The sequence below is a fragment of the Giraffa tippelskirchi genome, chromosome 5, assembly GCF_054371585.1.
Source record: "Giraffa tippelskirchi isolate mGirTip1 chromosome 5, T2T-mGirTip1v1.2.pri, whole genome shotgun sequence".
NCBI lineage: Eukaryota > Metazoa > Chordata > Mammalia > Artiodactyla > Giraffidae > Giraffa > Giraffa tippelskirchi.
The window spans coordinates 703,076-720,722 of NC_137279.1; the positions used below are offsets into that span (position 1 = coordinate 703,076).

The 17,647-nt window shown below is 64.2% G+C and overlaps 2 protein-coding genes across 3 annotated transcripts; one reads left to right on the forward strand and one right to left on the reverse strand.

Annotated features, from left to right (window-relative positions):
* The first annotated feature begins 2,623 nt into the window (after nt 1-2,623).
* Nucleotides 2,624-7,553, forward strand: GPR37L1 (G protein-coupled receptor 37 like 1). The gene is made up of 2 exons (XM_081487308.1): nt 2,624-4,124; nt 6,301-7,553. Exons 1-2 carry the CDS (start codon nt 3,495-3,497, stop codon nt 7,105-7,107), a joined length of 1,437 nt encoding a protein of 478 aa, XP_081343434.1. The 5' UTR covers nt 2,624-3,494; the 3' UTR covers nt 7,108-7,553.
* Nucleotides 7,554-10,512: 2,959 nt separating this feature from the next.
* ARL8A (ARF like GTPase 8A) lies at nt 10,513-17,608 on the reverse strand. 2 transcript variants are annotated; one of them, XM_081487320.1, is made up of 7 exons: nt 17,327-17,608; nt 13,465-13,545; nt 13,249-13,322; nt 12,216-12,309; nt 12,036-12,103; nt 11,723-11,793; nt 10,513-11,436 (listed from the first exon to the last, which is right to left on the reverse strand). In XM_081487320.1, the coding sequence occupies exons 1-7, from the start codon at nt 17,447-17,449 to the stop codon at nt 11,387-11,389; spliced, it is 561 nt and encodes a 186-aa protein (XP_081343446.1). In that variant the 5' UTR covers nt 17,450-17,608; the 3' UTR covers nt 10,513-11,386. The 2 variants fall into 2 exon arrangements, with proteins under 2 accessions (XP_081343446.1, XP_081343445.1); XM_081487319.1 differs by lacking the exon at nt 17,327-17,608 and adding an exon at nt 16,765-16,981.
* Nucleotides 17,609-17,647: the final 39 nt, after the last annotated feature.

The window sequence follows — 17,647 nt, forward strand, 5'->3', positions numbered from 1 at the left end:
CGTTAGTAACAGGGGCTTCTAGCATCACTTCTGTATCTGGCACAATAAACAGGCATCAATAAACAGCTGTTAAAGAAATACTAACATAACTCACTCCCCTCCTACAGTGTATACACATCTTATAAAAATTGGGGGTTTATTCTGATGGGCCAGCCAGTTGGGTTATGCCGCTGTTGGAGGATTCTTACTGGGAGACCCTGGCGTGGAGGGGCTCTTTGGGTAAGAGGACTTGGCTTCTCCACGGGAAGAGGGCAGCATGTGTGACGAGCTCGGGGTGCTGGGTGCCAGCCGGAGCTCCGCGGAGTGCTCTGGGGTAGGGAGGGCAGGGTGATGTCTCGCAGGCCAGATCGGCTCCTGGTGCCCAGCTGTCACCCTGGCACCTCGTCCCTGAGCCTCCCCTAGGCTGTACCATCCCAGCCCTGCCTTGGCCAGGCCTTAGGAGGGGCAGGGAGCTGGTGAGTCTGGGGGCCTGGCACCACGCTGGGGAGTCCTGGGGAAGGAGCACCTTCGGGTGTCAGGAAGTCTTCCCCCGGCCATCTGAGTCCTCCTTGTCGAGGAAGGATTTCCTCTCCCCTCTCCTCCATCCAGGGGGCTTTGGGATCACGGAGCAGGGAGGCGAGGCCTGGGTGGGTGGTTCTGTGCCTTTGCTGGCCGTGTGTTCCAGCATCTTGTGATGCCAGGCACTGAGGAAGGAGACAGGGAGACAGGCCCTGCTGGCCGGGCCTGGGCGGGTCCCAGGTCCAAGAGCCCCTCAAGACCAGCATTCCCCACATCCACTCCATCCTCACCCCGTCTGTTCGATGTACTGCGTCACTGCGTCGGCCTGACACACTGCGCTGGAAGCCTCTGGCGCATTGGCTGGAGCGTGGGGTATTGGACCTTCCCGAATGTCTGCTTAAGCCAGCGTGTCGATCTGCTCCCCAGGCTGGCGGTCCAGGGACCACACGCTGAGAAGCGCTGACACACATCACCGTGGGGGCCGCACCTTGGCAATGCCCACGTTCCACCGCAACAGCATCCTTGGAGACTGCAGGCCCCGGGGTACCACTGACCTTTCACCCAGGAGAAAACCGGAGGGCAGAGATTCCTCGATGGCACGGCACCTTCTCCTTTTCCCATGTCCTTCCTCACAACCTATAGTCATGCTCTCTGGGGGTTAGTTTTTTCAATGGCTGCCTCCTCCCTTGATGGCGGATCTCGGGGAGCAGAGGTCATACCTGTGAGGCTCACTGCTTCTGGAGCACCTGTGGCAACCTCTGGTGCAGGGTAGATGCTCAGCCAGCCTTTGGACAATGAAGGTGAGTGACGGCAGGCTTGTCTCTGAGTCGGGAGTGGGTCCTGAGCCTCTGGCCTTTGGGAGCACACCTCACCATAGCCCAGAAGCCCAGAGCCTGCGGGGCTGGCAGAGTCGGGTGCAGAAGACACTGCTGCCCGGCTCTGGTGCCAGCTGGTGCGGCTGGGAGTGGGGAGGGCTTGTCTTGAACTTGTCCCCCGCCCCGCCTCTTGAGCTGCCTCCTGCATCTCTGTCCTTCAGTTCCCAAACCTGTGAAGTGAAGACAATAACAGTACCTGCCTCAAGAGGCTGTGGTGAGTTGGAACTGAGTCGCCATGGCAACCGTGCATCTTCATCTAGCGCTTCTCAGGTACCAGACGCTGTTCTAGTGATGGACATAGACAAGCCCATTTAGTCTGTTACTGATTCCTCATTACAGACGAGGCACAGAGAGGTTCGGTACTTGACTGGAGTCACACAGCTCTTAAGTGGCAGAGGAGTCAGATCTGGACGGTCTGGTTCCATTCACTGGACAATGCTGGCCCACGGACTCGCTCCAGAAAATGCCAGATTCCAACCATCTCGGGCGGCACTTCACTGCAGCCCCGAAGTCCCAGCCCCTTGCCACCCTGACTCGCCCCAGGACCGTCTCTGCAGCCAGCCCTGGGGAATTCCCCGGGACAAGGACGGGGAATTTCTGGGATGAAAGAGACAAGTTCCTAGCGGCTGGGAAATGGTCCCTTTCCACATGGCCTGCCCTGGTTGGGGAGCTGCTCCAGTGTGGTCCTGGAGAGGGGTCTTTGTTGGGGAGATCGCCCACAAGGGGCCCAGGAGGGTGGGGTGGAACAGCAGGTGCATGGCCTCAGCACTTTGGGGTCCGCTGGGAACCCACATGGTCTCGTGAGAATGCCTCCCCCACAGCTGCCGCAGGTCTGTGGGCTGGGCTCTGGCAGGTGGGCCGGGCTAGGGTCACGAGCCAGGCGGCCTTGAACTTCCATCCTTGAGCATCTGGTTCCACCTAGTGGCCTCTGACGTGCCCACGGCCCCAGAGAGCCCGGGAAGCCTAGGGCGTCAAGGGGGCTACCTTTCTTCAGTCATGTCCGACTCTTTGCGACCCCATGGACTGCAGCACGCCAGGCCTCCCTGTCCATCACCAACTCCCGGAGTTTACTCAAACTCACGTCCATTGAGTCAGTGATGCCATCCAACCATCTCATCCTCTGTCGTCCCCTTCTCCTCCTGCCCTCAATCTTTCCCAGCATCAGGGTCTTTTCCAATGAGTCAGCTCTTCGCATCAGGTGGCCAAAGGATTGGAGTTTCAGCTTCAGCATCAGTCCTTCCAGTGAATGTTCAGGACTGAGCTCCTTTAGGATGGACTGGCTGGATGTCCTTGCAGTCCAGGGGACTCTCAAGAGCCTTTTCCAGCACCACAGTTGCCTTTCCTAGGTCAGGGTTTGTGGAGCGCCCCCTCCGAGGTGCAGTCTACAGGCACATTCAGAGCAGGGGAGCAGAGGGCTGCCGTCTCATTTCCTCGGGCACCAACCACCCATCCTGTGTGTGCCTGGCCCTGGCGCTCGACCTCTCTGGCTGCGGTTCCCCTGGTTTCCACGTCTGAGAAAGAAGATGGTGAGTGTAGACCCTCTTCAGGATCCCTTTCCTGCTGAACTCGTGTCTGCTGCGTGATCGAGGGGCTGAGAGTTTCAGCTCTGGAGTAGGACGTACCTGCGATTTGGGTCCCAGCTGTGTGTCCTTGGGCAAGTCACTCTGCCTCTCTGAGCTGGGGTAGTAATGTAAACATGAAGTATGATGGTTCTATCCGGCAGCCTGGCCCAGCAAGTGCTCACGAACCCTAAAGCTAATAGCCACAGCATTTATCCTGTCTCCTGAGGTGGGGCCGGAGCCCTGTCCCCCAGCCCCGTGTGGACAGCTGGGACTGAGGGTGGGTGGCCTCCGAGGGCCCTGCAGGTCTGAGTGCTGCCGGCCCTGGGACCTGGGGAGGCGTGTCCTGCGGGCGGCACAGAGCGCCCTGTGTCCAGCAGAGGGCCCTGCCCTGTCCTGCCTGGCTGCTGCGGGCGGAGGGACGGGGGAGTGACCACTGGAGCCGGCTGGCGATGCCAGACGCCCGGTGGGGGCGGGCCCGGCAGCCAGCTGCCATCGAGTCGGGCCCGCACTCGGCCCAGCCTCGCCTCCGCGTGCGGGCAGCCGTGCCGCTCGTCCGGCCATGCGGTGGCTGTGGCCGCTGGGCGTCTCCCTTGCCGTGGCGCTGGCAGCCGGGCCTGAAAGGGCCCCTGGGGGGGTCCGCCTGCACCAGGGTGGGCACCCGCCTGCGGCCCAGGAGCAGCCAGATCGGTCCAAGCGAGGAGCCGAGCAGGAGGACGCCCAGGGGTTGCAGCAGTACGCGCCCGAGGAGTGGGCTGAGTACCCCCGGCCCCTCCGCCCCGCCGCCCTGCAGCCCACCCAGCCCCAGGTGGCCGCCAGCCCCTCCCCGGGCCAGGCCGGGGCCGCTGGGGGCGGCGGGCAGGAGCCCCGGGGCAACGTGACGGGGCCGCCCGGCCGGCAGCTGCAGGTGCGGAACCCCCTGTACCCGCTGAGCGAGCGCTCCTACGGGGCCTACGCCATCCTGCTGCTGGCCCTGGTGCTGTTCGCCGTGGGCATCGTGGGCAGCCTGGCCGTCATGTGCGTCGTGTGGCACAGCTACCACCTGCAGAGCGCCTGGAACTCCATCCTGGCCAGCCTGGCACTCTGGGACTTCCTGGTCCTCTTCTTCTGCCTCCCCATCGTCACCTTCCATGCGATCAGCGAGCAGAGGCTGCTGGGCAGCGTGTCCTGCCGGGCAGTGCCCTTTGTGGAGGTGAGTGTGTTGCCGGGTAGAGCCCACGGGGTGAGGGGGGCTGCCAGCGTGGGCGGACAGGGTGCGCGAGGCCCCCAAGCCTGTCTCGCTTCTCCCCCAGATTGGTCAGGGAGGCAAACGCAGTATCGGCTCCGGTAAGCTCTCAGGGTCCCCAGGCCCCAGCCCGGCTCCCGCCCCCAGCAGCCTTGAGGCGGGCCCCTCTCTCCACGCTGCCGTGACCCCTCCGTCTTTCCACCCAAGAAACGGCGCTGTTCTGTGTCTCCCTTTTCTCCCTCTGTGCCCCCTCTCTGCTCCTCAACTTCCTGCCCCCTCAAGCAGTGCCTGAAGGGAGATTCCAATTCCCTGCAGACCCCACCCCCCAAAGCAGTCAGGTCTGTACCCATTCCCGCGAGTGCAAACACGGAAGGGGAGACTCGCTCTCACTGCACCCTCGTCACCACTGTCACCCTTGCCACCTCCTCTGAAAGCGGAGCCCTGGCTCGGGGGCTGCAGCTGAGGCTGGGGCACATCGGGTGTCCCTGGGCGGGTCGGACGTCCTTCCTGTTTCCCAGTCTCCCAACCAGGGGGTGGACCAGATGGCCCTTTACCTCTGGGCCCTACCTCACTGGGATGAGTAAGTACATGGCTGTTGATGGATGGATGTGTAGATCAGAAGGAGAAGGTGCGATCAAAACAACGCCAAAATATGCCAATACAAGTGCATTTATGTGGGACACAGTGGGGCCACCGTGTCTGTATAGGAACAGGAAATAAGCCAGCAGCCTTTTAAATGCTGTTTATGTGGGGCTTGGGGGGAATAATGAGGGCTAGAGTGACCTTCCCCCCCCAAAGCCGCCTTCCTCCTGGGGCTGAGTGAGTGGGTGGCCGGCCTGAGTGGAGAAGGAGTCAGGATGAGTGTCTGAATGCTGCTGTCTTCCCGGTTCTTGCCGTGTCCCGTGAACTGGTGATGAGTTCGCACGGACGGACTTGCTGAGGCTCAGCAGGTGGCACAGCCCTTTTCTGCCCTTCCCAGCCTGGGGAGACCACCCAAAGGTGCTCAGACCTGAAGGAAGCCCCCCCGGCTGGGCACAGCTTTGCATCTCAGTTACCTGGAGCTCAGAGCCCTGCTGAGCTGCGAGGGTCAGACACGGGGCCTTGGAGGTGGGCAGACTGGCCGCATGACCTGGGTGGGGCACGTCACCTGCCCCCAGCTCGCCCCCTCGGGGGTGACGGGGTGATCAGCACCACCGTAGTTGAGTGAACTCTTGAAGGACTATAGGGGTGACAGCTACAGTGTGCTTGGAATTAAAACAATTCAAGTGGTAGTTTTTACTGGGAAGGTCTCAGGGGAGGGGAGAGGGCGGCACCCTGTGAGGCCTGTCTGCGCAGAGTCGTGGCCGAGGGGAGCCGGGCCCCGCCCGACTGGGGTCCAGCACGCCTGCCCCCTCCACAGCCTGGAGGACAGGTGACTGTGAGCCCTCCCTGCAGGCTGGGTGGCGGGTGAGAGGTGAGGGACGGATGTGCTGCTGGGCCCTTTGGTAGGGGCCCCAGGAGGCCCTGGAGCGGCAGAGGAGCCGTGTTACTTTCCTCCGGGGCTGGCCTGGGCCTGCCCGCAGAGGGGCGGGGCCCCCACAGCACACCCCAGCAGGGAGGGGAGGTCCGAGTGGGGAGACCCCCTCTCCCTGGCACTCGCCTCCTCTGCTCACAGGGCAGTGAGCAGCCTGAGGCCAGGTGGGCTGGTCGGAGGGGCTGCTTCCCCGGGTGGCTCGACTCTGGGCCTCTCCGGCAGGGCAAGGCGGGACGTAGAGCCTGTGTCTGCGCCCCCCAAGGCTACCCGCCCCAGGATATGGGCATCCACAGCCCCGGCAGGCCCAGGACCCCTGCATCCCTGCGTTCATCCTCCGGGACAATTCCAGAAATCCCGGGAGCATGAGAGGCTGGGGGCCCAGGCCTCTCACCCCCGGCCCCAGAGGCAAGGATGCAGGCGGCAAGAGCCGGGTGGGCTGGCGGGGGACCTCGGCCCTGCAGTCCACCAAGGCGCCGGGCCCCCTGTGTGCGGCTTGTCCCCGAGGACGCTGGCCGTGAGATCCAAAGGCCCCTGAACGGCGCTGCCACCGCAGCCCCTCCCAGCACACACTTCCTGTCTGACCGGCCCCTGTCGCCCAGTGCTGACCCCTCCGGTCCCTGTGCCCCGCAGGTCTCCTCCCTGGGCGTTACCACCTTCAGCCTCTGCGCCTTGGGCATCGATCGCTTCCATGTGGCCACCAGCACCCTGCCCAAGGCCCGGCCCATCGAGCCGTGCCCGTCCATCCTGGCCAAGTTGGCGGTCATCTGGGTGGGCTCCATGACGCTGGCTGCGCCCGAGCTCCTGCTGTGGCAGCTGGTGCGGGAGCCCAGCCCCGCTGCGGGCGCCGTGGACGCGTGCGTCATGAAGCCCTCAGCCCACCTGCCCGAGTCCCTCTACTCGCTGGTCCTGACCTACCAGAACGCCCGCATGTGGTGGTCCTTTGGCTGCTACTTCTGCCTGCCCGTGCTCTTCACGGTCACCTGCCAGCTGGTGACGTGGCGTGTGCGGGGCCCGCCGGGCAGGAAGCCGGAGAGCCGGCCGGGCCCGCAGGAGCCGCAGGGGGGCCGGCCCAGCAGCACTGTGGCGGGCCTGGCCGCCGTGCATGCCCTCTGCGCTCTCCCCGAGAACGTGTGCAACGTCGTGGCCGCCTACCTGTCGGCTGCGCTCACACGCCAGACCCTGGAGCTGCTGGGCCTGGTCACGCAGTTCTCCGCCTTCTTCAAGGCGGCCGTCACGCCGTTGCTGCTCCTGTGCGTGAGCCGCCCGCTGGGCCGCGCCTTCCTGGACTGCTGCTGCTGCTGCTGCGGGGAGGGCTGCGGCAGGCCGGTGGCCCCCGACGGCCCCCACGCAAAGCTGCACACGGAGCTGTCCGCCTCCGGCTGCTTCCACAAGCCCCGCGAGGCGCCGCCGCTCCTGGCCCTGGGCACGCCCTGCTGAGGCCTGGCCCTCGGGGCAGGGGGAGCTCTGCCCAGAGGTGGGCTCGGCTCCCCGGGCTGGGGTCTGGGCGTGCTGGAGCCCCTCCCTGCTGCGCCGGGGCCTGCCCACCCATGCTCTTGCCAGGGCGGTGGTCCTCCAGGTCCTTAGGGCTGCCCTGAAACTCTCCGGAACCTTGCCTGGTCCCCGCCCCCACCCCCTCCGCAATCTGGAGCCTGACCGCACCACCCGTGTGCCCCTCTCCGCACCGTGCCCCCAGGACCGGGCTCCTCCCTGGGCATGGCCAGCCCAGCGCTGCACACCTCCTTTGGCGCCGTCCCCCCCAGGAGGACTTCTCGCTCCGTCCTCCTTCTCTGATGTCCCCCGGTTGACCTGTCGCCCCACCCCTCCTGCTCAGGTGCTCCCCCGTAGAAGGCCCTTCTTGGAAAACAATAAACTAGGTAGAACCAGCCCTGTGCCACGGGACTTTCTTATGCCACATCCCGGCAGTGCCCAGATGCACTTGGGCTTTGCCCTCCTGGCCACTGCCGGCCCCTCCTGGCCTGTGGCTGGTGTCCTGTCCAGCCTGGGGCGCCATGCTTTGAAGGCAGAGTGAATGGAAGGGCTTGGGGGCTGGGCCCCTGTGCCCTCGGTCAGGCCTGAACCCAGCCGTCCAGGGAAGGAGAAGGCTGGAAACTTATCTCCCATGGAGCGCCCCCTCACTGCTCCTCCCTCCCCACACAGCCCCCATTCGAGGGCAACCAGCAGCTGGGGGGCTTCCCGCCTGTCTGCCCCTGAGAACGGCTCTTGTCCGGCTTCTTAGAATGGACTGTTCAGCCCACAGACGACCCAGCCGCCTGCCCTCCGCCTGCCCCCACCCCACCGCCTTGCTGCAGCCAGAGCTCCGACACCCCCCCAGAGTCTTCTTTCCTCTCACTGGTTCCCCCACAACGGGGGCCTTCCAAGGCCCCTCAGCCTCGTCTGGGCCCAGGGAGTTTGCCACAAGGTCAGCCAGAGGGGCGCCTTGGCTGAGGCCCCAGGAGCCTGCCCTTCCGTCTGAGGTGCAGCTCTGGGCCTCCTGGAGGGGAGTCCCCGCTGCCAGCTGTGCCCGGATCACCCATGGGCCCAGGAGGGTCCTCAGGGTGGGGGGCACGGTGGTAGCGTGCCCGAGGCTCCCCTCTCCACTGGTTACCCCACCCACACCCCTTGGCCTCAGCGTCCTTCCCCCGCTCCCGGGGATCTTAGCGGCCTTGTTCTCTCTCCCTGGCACCCACCCCCAGGACGGGTGACGCCAAGGGAGAGGGAGGCCGTTGCTAGGTGATGGTGCTGCCGGGAGCAGACTCTTTGTGCTGCGAGAGGCAGGCGGCCACCACCACGGTGACCGAAGCCCCCAGCCTTGTCTGCAGCAGCTTAGGATGGAGGGGGAGCAGGCTGGGGGGGGGGGTGCAAGGGCAGGCTGGGTGCCGGAGCCCCTCCCCCACATCCTCTCCACGCCCCCCCCAGCCCCAGATGCACCAGCAGCTTCCTATGGGATGTGGGGGGGCGGTGAACTGGGGATGAGCAGGGTGGGGGGGGCTCCACCACATCCTGTTTGGGGGCTCTGCCAAGGGGCACCCTTGCCTGTCCCAGCTCAGAGTCGAGTGAGGAGACGGCAGCCCCGAGGCCCAGCTCGCCTGGCTGCCCCGGGCAGCCAACGTGAGTGGCTTGCAGGATTAGTCAGCCAGCAGGCCAGCGGGCCTTGGGAAGGAGCCACAGTCCCTCAGGCCTGGCCAGCTGGGGGAACAAAGCTGCATTTGTTGCTGGGCGTTCTGGGCCTGGGGTGGGGGGGCTGGTTGGCAGCGGTGGGCAGTGGACTTGAGCTGGGTCTTTAGGGGATACCAGCCAACTGGAAGGGGCCAACCCACTGAGCCCCCATCCTCCCCAGCACTTGCAGTGAGAATTGCCTCCCTTGGGCAGAGTGGACGCAGTTACTGGACCCCAGTGAAGCGGGATGAACCCCCTCACAGAGGCCTGGAGTCACTGGAGGCCTGAGCAGGACTCCTAGATCTGCGGGCAGGAGGCCCAGCGTCCAGCACCTTCCTTCCTGTCCTCCCCTGGGGGTGCAGTTCTGCAGAGCTGCAGAGGGCCCCACCCCCACCACAGTGCATGAATCTGCAGTCTGTCCTGTAGGCGCCTGTTGTGTGCGCTGTGTGCAGGCACTGGGCAGGAGGGTGCCTGCTGGCTGGTGAGCAGCTCATCCTGTCTCAGCTCAAGTCCCACCCTCCTCAGAGGACACAGGAGGCCAGAAAGGCAGGTCACTGGCTCCCCCCATCCTGCTCTCCAGACCGCGGCTGCTGCTCCTGCCCCAGCCCCCCAGGCCATGGCATCGCCAGCTACCAAGGAGCCAGGAGGACCAGCCTAGCCCTGGACCCCCTTGGCTATTCCTTAGGAGCTGGTCAGTGCACGGGCACGCTCAGTTGTGTCCGACTCTGCAACCGCATGAACTGCAGCCCGCCAGGAGCCTCTGTCCGTGGAATTTTCCAGGCAAGAATACTGGAGTGGGTGGCCATTTCCTCCTCCAGGGTATCTTCCCGACCCAGGGATCGCACCGTTTCCTGCACTGCAGGCGGATTCTTTACCACTGAGCCACCTGGGAAGGCACCCCAAAGTCATCTGGCTCCATTTGCCAAATTCCATCAAACTCCGCGGCAGTGGGGAGACCCTCTCCAGGCAGGCCACTCCTCCCTGCCGTTCTGATGACCGGAAGGAGCCTCCAGGAGAAAGCACGGAGGATGTACGGAGCTCAGAGCCACCAGGGCAGGCCCGCCTCCCAGGACCCTGGAAGCTGCCTTCTCCCTGCAGAGGATGAAGACTGCGCGTAGGGCCGTCCCATTTCTGGGCGGAGGGGAGCGCAGTGGGGCGGGGCTTACGGTAAAACTGGGTCAAGATGGCCCCGGATTTGGGAAGGATTTTCGAGAAGCGGGGCGCAAGGTTCTGAGCTGCTTTGGAGGTAGGGTGTGTGGGGGGTCTTAGTGGAGGGAGGGAGGGCGCGGCCTCTCCTGGGAAACCAGCAGCCCCGACACCAGCGGCGGACCGGGTCGGCTGCGGGCTCCGCACGCCGGGCGCTGCCCGCCCCAGGGCCGTTCACTGGCTCCGCCCGCTGGGGCTGCAGGCGGAGCCCTGGACGCACTGCGCGCGGCATCCCGCGCGGAGGCGCGACCGGGCAGGTGGTGACACCGGCGCCCTCGGGGCCGCTGGCAGCTCAGAGCGAGGGACCAGAGGAGGCGGCGGCAGGCAGGAGCCGGCCGCACGCGGGGGCCGCTCTGTAAAGAGCCATTGTGTGCCCGGGCCAGTGCGTGCCTCCCGCTGGCTGGGTGCGCCCGGGTTGGGGGCTGAAGTCCTGAGCCTGCCGGGCCACCGAGGGCAAAGAACCCACACCGTGCAACCCCCCAACACAAAATTGTCGTTTATTCTTGTTAGGAGGCAAAAAAATGTACAGTTACAAGAATCATCTTCCAAACAGAGGTTAAATATGAGCAGAAAAGTGTAAAAAAGGAAGAGGGACATCACTTTACAAACCCTTAAATTAAACAGACCAACAGAAAACAAGAATCCAAAGAACCAACCCCCCATGCCGAGTTCTCTCCTTGTGCAACTCTGCAAAATGAGAACAGAAAGTGAGGTGGCCCGTGGGGGTGGGTGCCTGGGGAGGGGCAGCAGCTGGGAGCCGGCCCGGCCCGGCGGGGAGGGCGGCGGGGGCACCTCGGAGGCGGCCCCTGCCCTCCGCCCGGCTGGGGCCGAGAGGGGAGTCCCTGAAGGCTCCCGTCTGCCTGTGACATCCAAACACTGCGGGGACAGACGAGGCTCGGGACGGCCGCCCCTGCCAGGCTGGTACCTTTCCGGGCGGACAGGCCCCAGCCAACCCCGCGGCTCCCTCCTGCTCTCCCCACCGCCCCCTCCCAGATCCTGGCTGGGCCCTGCAGCATCAAATGGTTGATTTTAATCTTTGCTTAAATTAAAAAATTAAAATATATATACATATATATACTGTACACACAGGACAATCACAGAGTGTGGGAAAGGGGAGCGGGAGAGGGGCGGGGACGGGAAACGGAGGGAGGAGGGGGGAGGTTAGGGGGTGGGCGGGAGCCATTTATTTTACAGTCAAATCAGGAGTTCAAACCTCAGCAGAATGGGACTCTGGGGCCCCCGGAGGACCCTCCCCGCACGGAGTAGGGAGGGTGGGCTTGGGGGGCCGTAGGGGGAGGGGGAGCTCGGCTTCAGGTTGGGAGGCGGCCCCTGGTCCGAGGGCGCGGCCGCGATCTCAGCTTCTCCGCGACTTTGAGTGCTGGATAAGCCACTGAAGGGTGATGTCTGGGGGACAAGGGAGCAGGTTACAGGGGTTCTGGGCTGCTCCTCCCGGGCAGAGCGCACACCGGGGGTGGGGGGGCTGCAGCTGGGGTCACCCCACGGGCGTCACAAGCCCAGTTCCAACGGCAGACCTGCTCCGAGCCGCGCAGGAGACCGAGACGGAGCCCCAGGGGCGTTTGCCCAAGACCGCACACCAGTGGGCGCAGGGCGGGGCTTCCTGCCGCCCGTCCCACCGAGGGAGCCCGGGGCCTCCCCTCCCGCCCCGCGGACGCCCCCTCCCAACACCCACCGATGTTGTCCTTCTCTTTGCAGGAGATGGAGTAGCAGCAGATCTCTCGGTCCTGGATGGCAGACAGGTTCCTGCGGGGACCACACAGTCTCCTGAAGCTGCCGCCGCGAGGACTGGGGGCGGGGGGCGAGGGGGGCGAGGGGGCGAGGGGGGCGAGGGGGCGAGGGGGGCGAGGGGGGCGAGGGGGGCGAGGGGGGCGAGGGGGGCGAGGGGGGCCGGGAGGAGCGCGAAGGGCGGGCCCGCGGGCGCCACCGCGCGGCGGGCGCCGGGAGCGCGCGAGCCTCCCGCTCCGCGCCGGGGGCGGGGCACTCACATTTTCTCGATCAGCTCCTTCTCATCCAGCGCTCCCGGAAGGTCTCTCTTGTTCCCCAGGACGAGCACCTGCGGCGGAGAGGACAGAGCTCGGACCAGGGCCGCCCCCACACCGCCCCACCCGCGCAGAGCCGGGCCCGCCGAGCCCCGCCCTTGCCCTCCCGCTCCACGCGGGGCTGACCGGGATGCCCTGCAGCTGGGGCTTGTCCAGTAGGTTGTGGAGCTCATTCTTGGAGGCCTCAATCTTCTCTTGGTCAGCGGCATCCACCATGTACCTGGGGGACGGCAGGTGGGGACGCAGTTGACCCCACAGGCCGGGGAGGAGGTGGGAGCTGCCGCCTGGGTGGGCTCAGGCAGGGGCTCCGATGGGACAACCTGCAGGGACCGCGGGGGCCCTGCCCGCGTCCCGCCCCCACAGACCCCGGAGAGGCTGCTGCTCGCACGGCAACACGGGGTCCTGTGAGATTACACCCGAGTCCTTCCAAGAGTGACCCTCTTCTGTTCTCACGGGAGGACTAGACAAGGTGGGAGAAAACTGCAAAGGAAGCTCCAACAGACTTTATGCTCAAAATGCTTTTAAAGAAATCAGACTGGGGAATTCCCTGGTGGCCCCGGTGGCTGGGACTGGTAACTTCCACTGCAGGGGGTACCGGTTCCATCCCTGGTCCAGGAACTAAGATCCAGCATACCACATGGGCAAAAAACTTAAAAAATAATAGTAACAATAATAAAAAATCAGGTTACAGGGTGTAAGATAGGCCACAAAGATGTACCTTACAACATAGAGGAGAGAGCCAATATTTTGACGTAACTGTAAATGGAGTATTACCTTTAAAATTGTATAAAAATTTAAAAATCAGCTTAAAAACAGTGAAAGCTAAACGATCTTTTGTTTGGGCACATACATATGTTGTGGTTGTTGCTGTTTTTTAAAAGCGAGGGAGGGAATTCCCTGGCAGTCTAGTGGTTAGGGCTCCACTGCCAAGGGCCGGGGTCAGGGGACGGAAATCCTGCAAGATGTGTGGTGTGCCAAAAATGAAAAAGAAAACAAAGGAACAAAGGGAGTGAGCCACTAAATCACACAGAATTCAGGACAGAGGTGAGTCTGAGTTGGGGGAGGTACACGCGGAGGCTTCCGCGTGAGGCGGTCGGTGCTCTGCGTCTCAGACCGGACGGTGGGCGTCCAGAGGGTCCGGTCCGTCCCGCGCACTCACACGATGGCGCTCACTCCGCGGCAGTAGCGCTCCCACATGCTGCGGAAGCGGGGCTGTCCCCCGATGTCCCAGAGCTGGAGAGAGGGGGCGGCGTCAGCGGCGGGCGCCCCGTCCCCAGCACCCCGCACCCCAGGGCTTCTCGGCCGTCAGTGCCGGCCCCCCCGGTTACTTTCCGTTCTCTGAGAGGGCCCTCTCGCGCTCCCCCGGGCTGCGCACCTTGATGGTCACGTTCCCCTTGGTGATCTTGCGCATGTTGAAGCCCACAGTGGGGATCATGTCCTCGTTGAAGTGTCCTGACTGGAAGGGAGAGTCAGCATCGGGAAAGGGGCAGAAATGGCAGGAGCCGGCGCCCGGTCCCCTGCGGCCACGGACCAGGCCGTCCGGAGCCTCTCCTGCCTCCACCCCCACCCCCCGCACCCCCTGCAGGCCACCAGGGGGGCCCCGCTTTCAGGCAAGACGCGGCCCTGACCAAGCCCGGCGCTCGCTCGCCGTCCGGCTCTCCTGTGATGAAGAGGGCTCTGGAAGTGGCTCAGCCGGGATGGAGCGAGTCCCTCCTGAGGGCCGGCCTCCACCCCCGCCCCTCCCCCACGTGTCCCCTGGGGGAACCGGTGGGGTAAACAGTCAAGGCTCAGGCTTTGACAAGGTAGTGCAGGGTCACGTCAAATCCGGGTGGCTAAGTCAGCAATGCACGGCCAGCATTTCTGGGCTTCCTTGTACTGAACCCATTTGTAGGCTGGGTGGTCCTCCCTGGGACCTCGCCAGACCAAGAGCCCCTCAGGGACTAACTCCATTTCCCATAACCCAGTTTCAGATTCTAACAATTCTCACTTCTCCCCTCTAAACTGTCTCCAAGATCTCTAGATTGTTCTAAACTAGCCACAGGCCTCTAACAAGGCCAGACCGAACTCTGCCCAAGGCCATCTCCACGTTCACATGTAGCCCTCTGCTCCCCCTCGGACACAGGCTGAAGGCGACGTGGCTTCCTTAACCTTGAACCTGAGGGGACAGCCTTGCTCCTCTGTGATGCCACCTTCTACTGCCAGGTGGCAGGAGTAATTTGCCTCAGGTCACACAGAGCCGCCGGGGGCTCTGATCACTGGCCCAAGTGTGGACAGGATGGCTTCTTGTTGAGAGCCTGTGAGTGTGAACCAAGTCCCCCAGGTCCCAGCTGAATGAGACAGACGGATTCCGTTTTATCTTCGGAAGTCATCAACCATCCAAGACGCGTGCTAGGGATGAGGCAGACCGAGGCGCTTCAGAGACCCCTGAGAGTGCGCACAGTGTGTGCGTGGACTTGGCAAAAGGGTCTCTGGTTTCTACCAGATATCAAAAGGGCCCAAGAGCCTCTAAAAGTGAGGAAACTCGAGGAAAAGGGAGTGCGTTGAGGAGGCGGCTTTGGTTTTGGCTAAGTAGGGAGAAGCATGTCTGGTTTACCTCTGCAAACCCCAGCAGGGCGTGGGGCGCACCCCCCACCCCGCGCAGGTTAAGAACACGGAGACGAGGAAGGGAGGCCAGTGCTCATTTATCGCTCTTCACGGAGGAGCTGGGACAAGACACGTTGACCTCTCTGGGCCTTCAAGTTTCCTTCTGTGACATGGGGGAGAGGGGTTTGGTTTCCTAGAAAGTGGCCAACAGGGCTCACAAAGAGCTTGGAAATGGTTTCCATACGTGAGGAACCATCATTGCTCCCTGGCAACCAGAACATCCACAGGCTCTAGTAGAAATAAAAAGCCCAGCCTGGCAGAGTGGGGTGCCAGGAGGACCCTCAGGGAGGCAGGCTCCCTGCCCTGGGATTGCCAGGTCAGCAGTGAATCAGAGCTAAGCTGGAACCAGTCGCAACTTCATTTCCCGGCTAAGGCCTCAGATCTCACAAGCTCCTCCTTCAAGGTCAGCAGGAACCCTAAAGTTGTCTAGTGGCATGCCCCCTCAGACTTGAATCCCCTCTAGCTCATCCCTCCTGGGTTAGCTACAACACCCCGAAGTTCTTTATAGTAAGTCAAAAATCCATCTTCCCAAGTTTACCCCTGGGTACCCCAAGATCAGTTCCTCCATTGGACAGCCATTCACACTTTAAAGTATTGAAAATATCTGTCCTCCGGGTCCCCTTGGGCAAAGCACCTCCTACCTGCAGGCAGCACAGGCTTTCCAGGGCTCGGGAAGCTGAGGTTCGGGCTCTCAGAAGCACCGGAAGTCTCTCAATGACGCTGCCCAGCTCACGTTAGCCGGCTGAGCAGCTGACACATAAACTCAATTTCTATTTGAGTCAGACTCATAGAGTGAGCAGAAAAAACAAACAGGGAAAAGCTGAGACAGAGAAAGGCCAAATGAAGAGGCCAACGGGATTCAGGTCAGGGGTGGGCACAAGGGCAGCGCCCAGGGTCCTGACTCTGTTTCTTTCTGAAAGACACTCCACCGAGATCATACCCGGGTATGGCCCTGGAGGAGCTGAGAACTCTGGACTCACCCAGACTTGGGTGGGTGTTCCTGGGAAGACTCTTTCTAGGGAAGTCGAGGTTGCACTTTGGGGTGTGCGAGTTGAGCTGGCATACTCAATGTGGTGAAGATGAAGGCGTGGCCGGGGGGCGGGCAGCCTCCTTGTGCGCCTCAGACACTCTTGACCCTGGTGGTGGAATCTGTGACTCTGAGATTCCATTTCTGACCTGCCAGAGCCTCCGCTCTCTGGACACGACCAGGACACGGAAGCACCTGGGCGCCTGCAGATCCCCGCCAGGAACACGGCTTTGTAGCTGCTCCAGGAGGAGCACGTCCCCGGGGACCAGAGGTGACGCCCAGGCTGAGCCAGGAGAGCAGCGGCAACTGGCTCCCTCCCGGCCTCAGCGCGGTCATCTCCCAGCCAGGGGCCCGGCCCCTGCTCCTGGAGCCCAAGGCCAGGTCAACACCAGGTCTAACCAGGGGTCTGCGACTGAGGGCCAGAGCCCGGGCAGACAGGAGCCCAGACACCATCCTGCCAACAAACCCAGCCTGGGCCCCACGAGCTCGTCCTGCTGGGTGAGCGGACGGGAGTCCCCGGGCAGAGGTCATCACAAACACGTTTAGGACAGGGAGCCAGTGCCCAAACACGCCATCGTGGGGAACCTAACCCCAGCCTCCCCCCACCCTTCTCTTCCAGGGTGCGCAGAACGGGCAGGGGAGGTACCCAGGCGGGCGGTCACACTTCTCCGCTGACCCATCTCGTGCACCGCCGGTCCACGGTTCTCAGGAAACCCCGGCTGGGGACGAGGGCCAGGTCCCCGGACAAGCCGAGCCCTGCCCAAGCCTCCCTCAGCCCCACAGGCCCAGCGCAGCTGGCTCACAAACGCACAAACGCCCGCCAGGCCGCGGCCTCCACTGCAGTTCAGCTCGTCTTCCCCTTTTCTGAGACACAATTTAACTCCTTCCGCACCACCGCCCTGACTCTGAAAGGCTCACACTCGCCCGCCTGGGTCCGAAGCCACCCTCCCCTCCGTCCCCAGAGTGGACCTGCCCCCACCTCCACCCCGTCCTCCGGGTCCTCACCTCCTCTGCAACTTCCGGGCCAGCGGGGCCTCCGAGCTCCTCGGGGCGCCCTCCATTCTCCCCGGATCCCCAGCGGGCAGAGGTTCCCGTAGAGGAGGCGTCTGGGCTGGAGCCCTGGGCCCCGGGCGGATTCCACTCCCCGCAGGGCATCCCTCTCCGCCCCCCACCAATAGCGCCGGAGCTTCCCCTTCCGGCCAGGCGGGGTTAACCCCCCGGGGTGGGGCTTCGGCCGCCGGGCCCCCTGCCCAAGCCGCAGGGCATCCCATCCTGCGACCCTCCCCGCGGCAGGCCCTGCACTTTCGCCCCGTCATGCGCCCGGCTGCGGTGCGGGAGGCGGGCCGTCTCCGCGGGCGGCGGTCCCTCGGGCCTCGTGACACCCTCGGAGCCGCCAGTCCCGGGGCCTGGGCCGCTTCCCCTGTCCCCCGCCCCCCGCGCCCTCGGTGCCATCCCGGCCCGGGCGTGCGCCGCCGGGCCCCCGGGGCCGTGCTAGGCCCCGCGCCTCCACGCCGGGCGGGGGCCCGCTCAGCCCGGCGTGGCGGGGGCTCGGGGCCGGCGGCCGTACCGCGATCACGTTGACGAAGGTGGTCTTGCCGGAGTACTGCAGCCCGACCAGCGTGAGCTCCATCTCCTCCTTCCAGAACAGGGCCTTGAACCAGTCCAGCAGCTTGTTGAACAAAGCGATCATGGTCGCTGCGCCGGCCTCGCCTGGTGCCGGCCCCCCGCCGCCCCTGGTGCCCTCGCGCTGCGGCCGGAGCGGCCCTCCCCGGTGCGGCCCGGCTCCGGGCTCGGTGCGGGCGGAGGCTCGGCAGGAGCGCGCGGCGGCCGACGACTCGCTGCCGGGATCGGCGCGCCGATGGGTGTGGCCTCGGCGCGTCCTCCCCCC

Coding starts and splice junctions, on each gene's coding strand:
- GPR37L1 (XM_081487308.1), top strand. CDS start 3,495: ATGCGGTGGCTGTGGCCGCTGGGCGTCTCCCTTGCCGTGGCGCTGGCA. Junction 4,125..6,300: donor GGGCAGTGCCCTTTGTGGAG/GTGAGTGTGTTG, acceptor TGTGCCCCGCAG/GTCTCCTCCCTGGGCGTTAC.
- ARL8A (XM_081487319.1), bottom strand. CDS start 16,914: ATGCCCTGCGGGGAGTGGAATCCGCCCGGGGCCCAGGGCTCCAGCCCA. Junction 13,323..13,464: donor AGGGGAACGTGACCATCAAG/GTGCGCAGCCCG, acceptor CCCTCTCTCCAG/CTCTGGGACATCGGGGGACA. Junction 11,437..11,722: donor CAAAGAGAAGGACAACATCG/GTGGGTGTTGGG, acceptor CTTGTCCCCCAG/ACATCACCCTTCAGTGGCTT.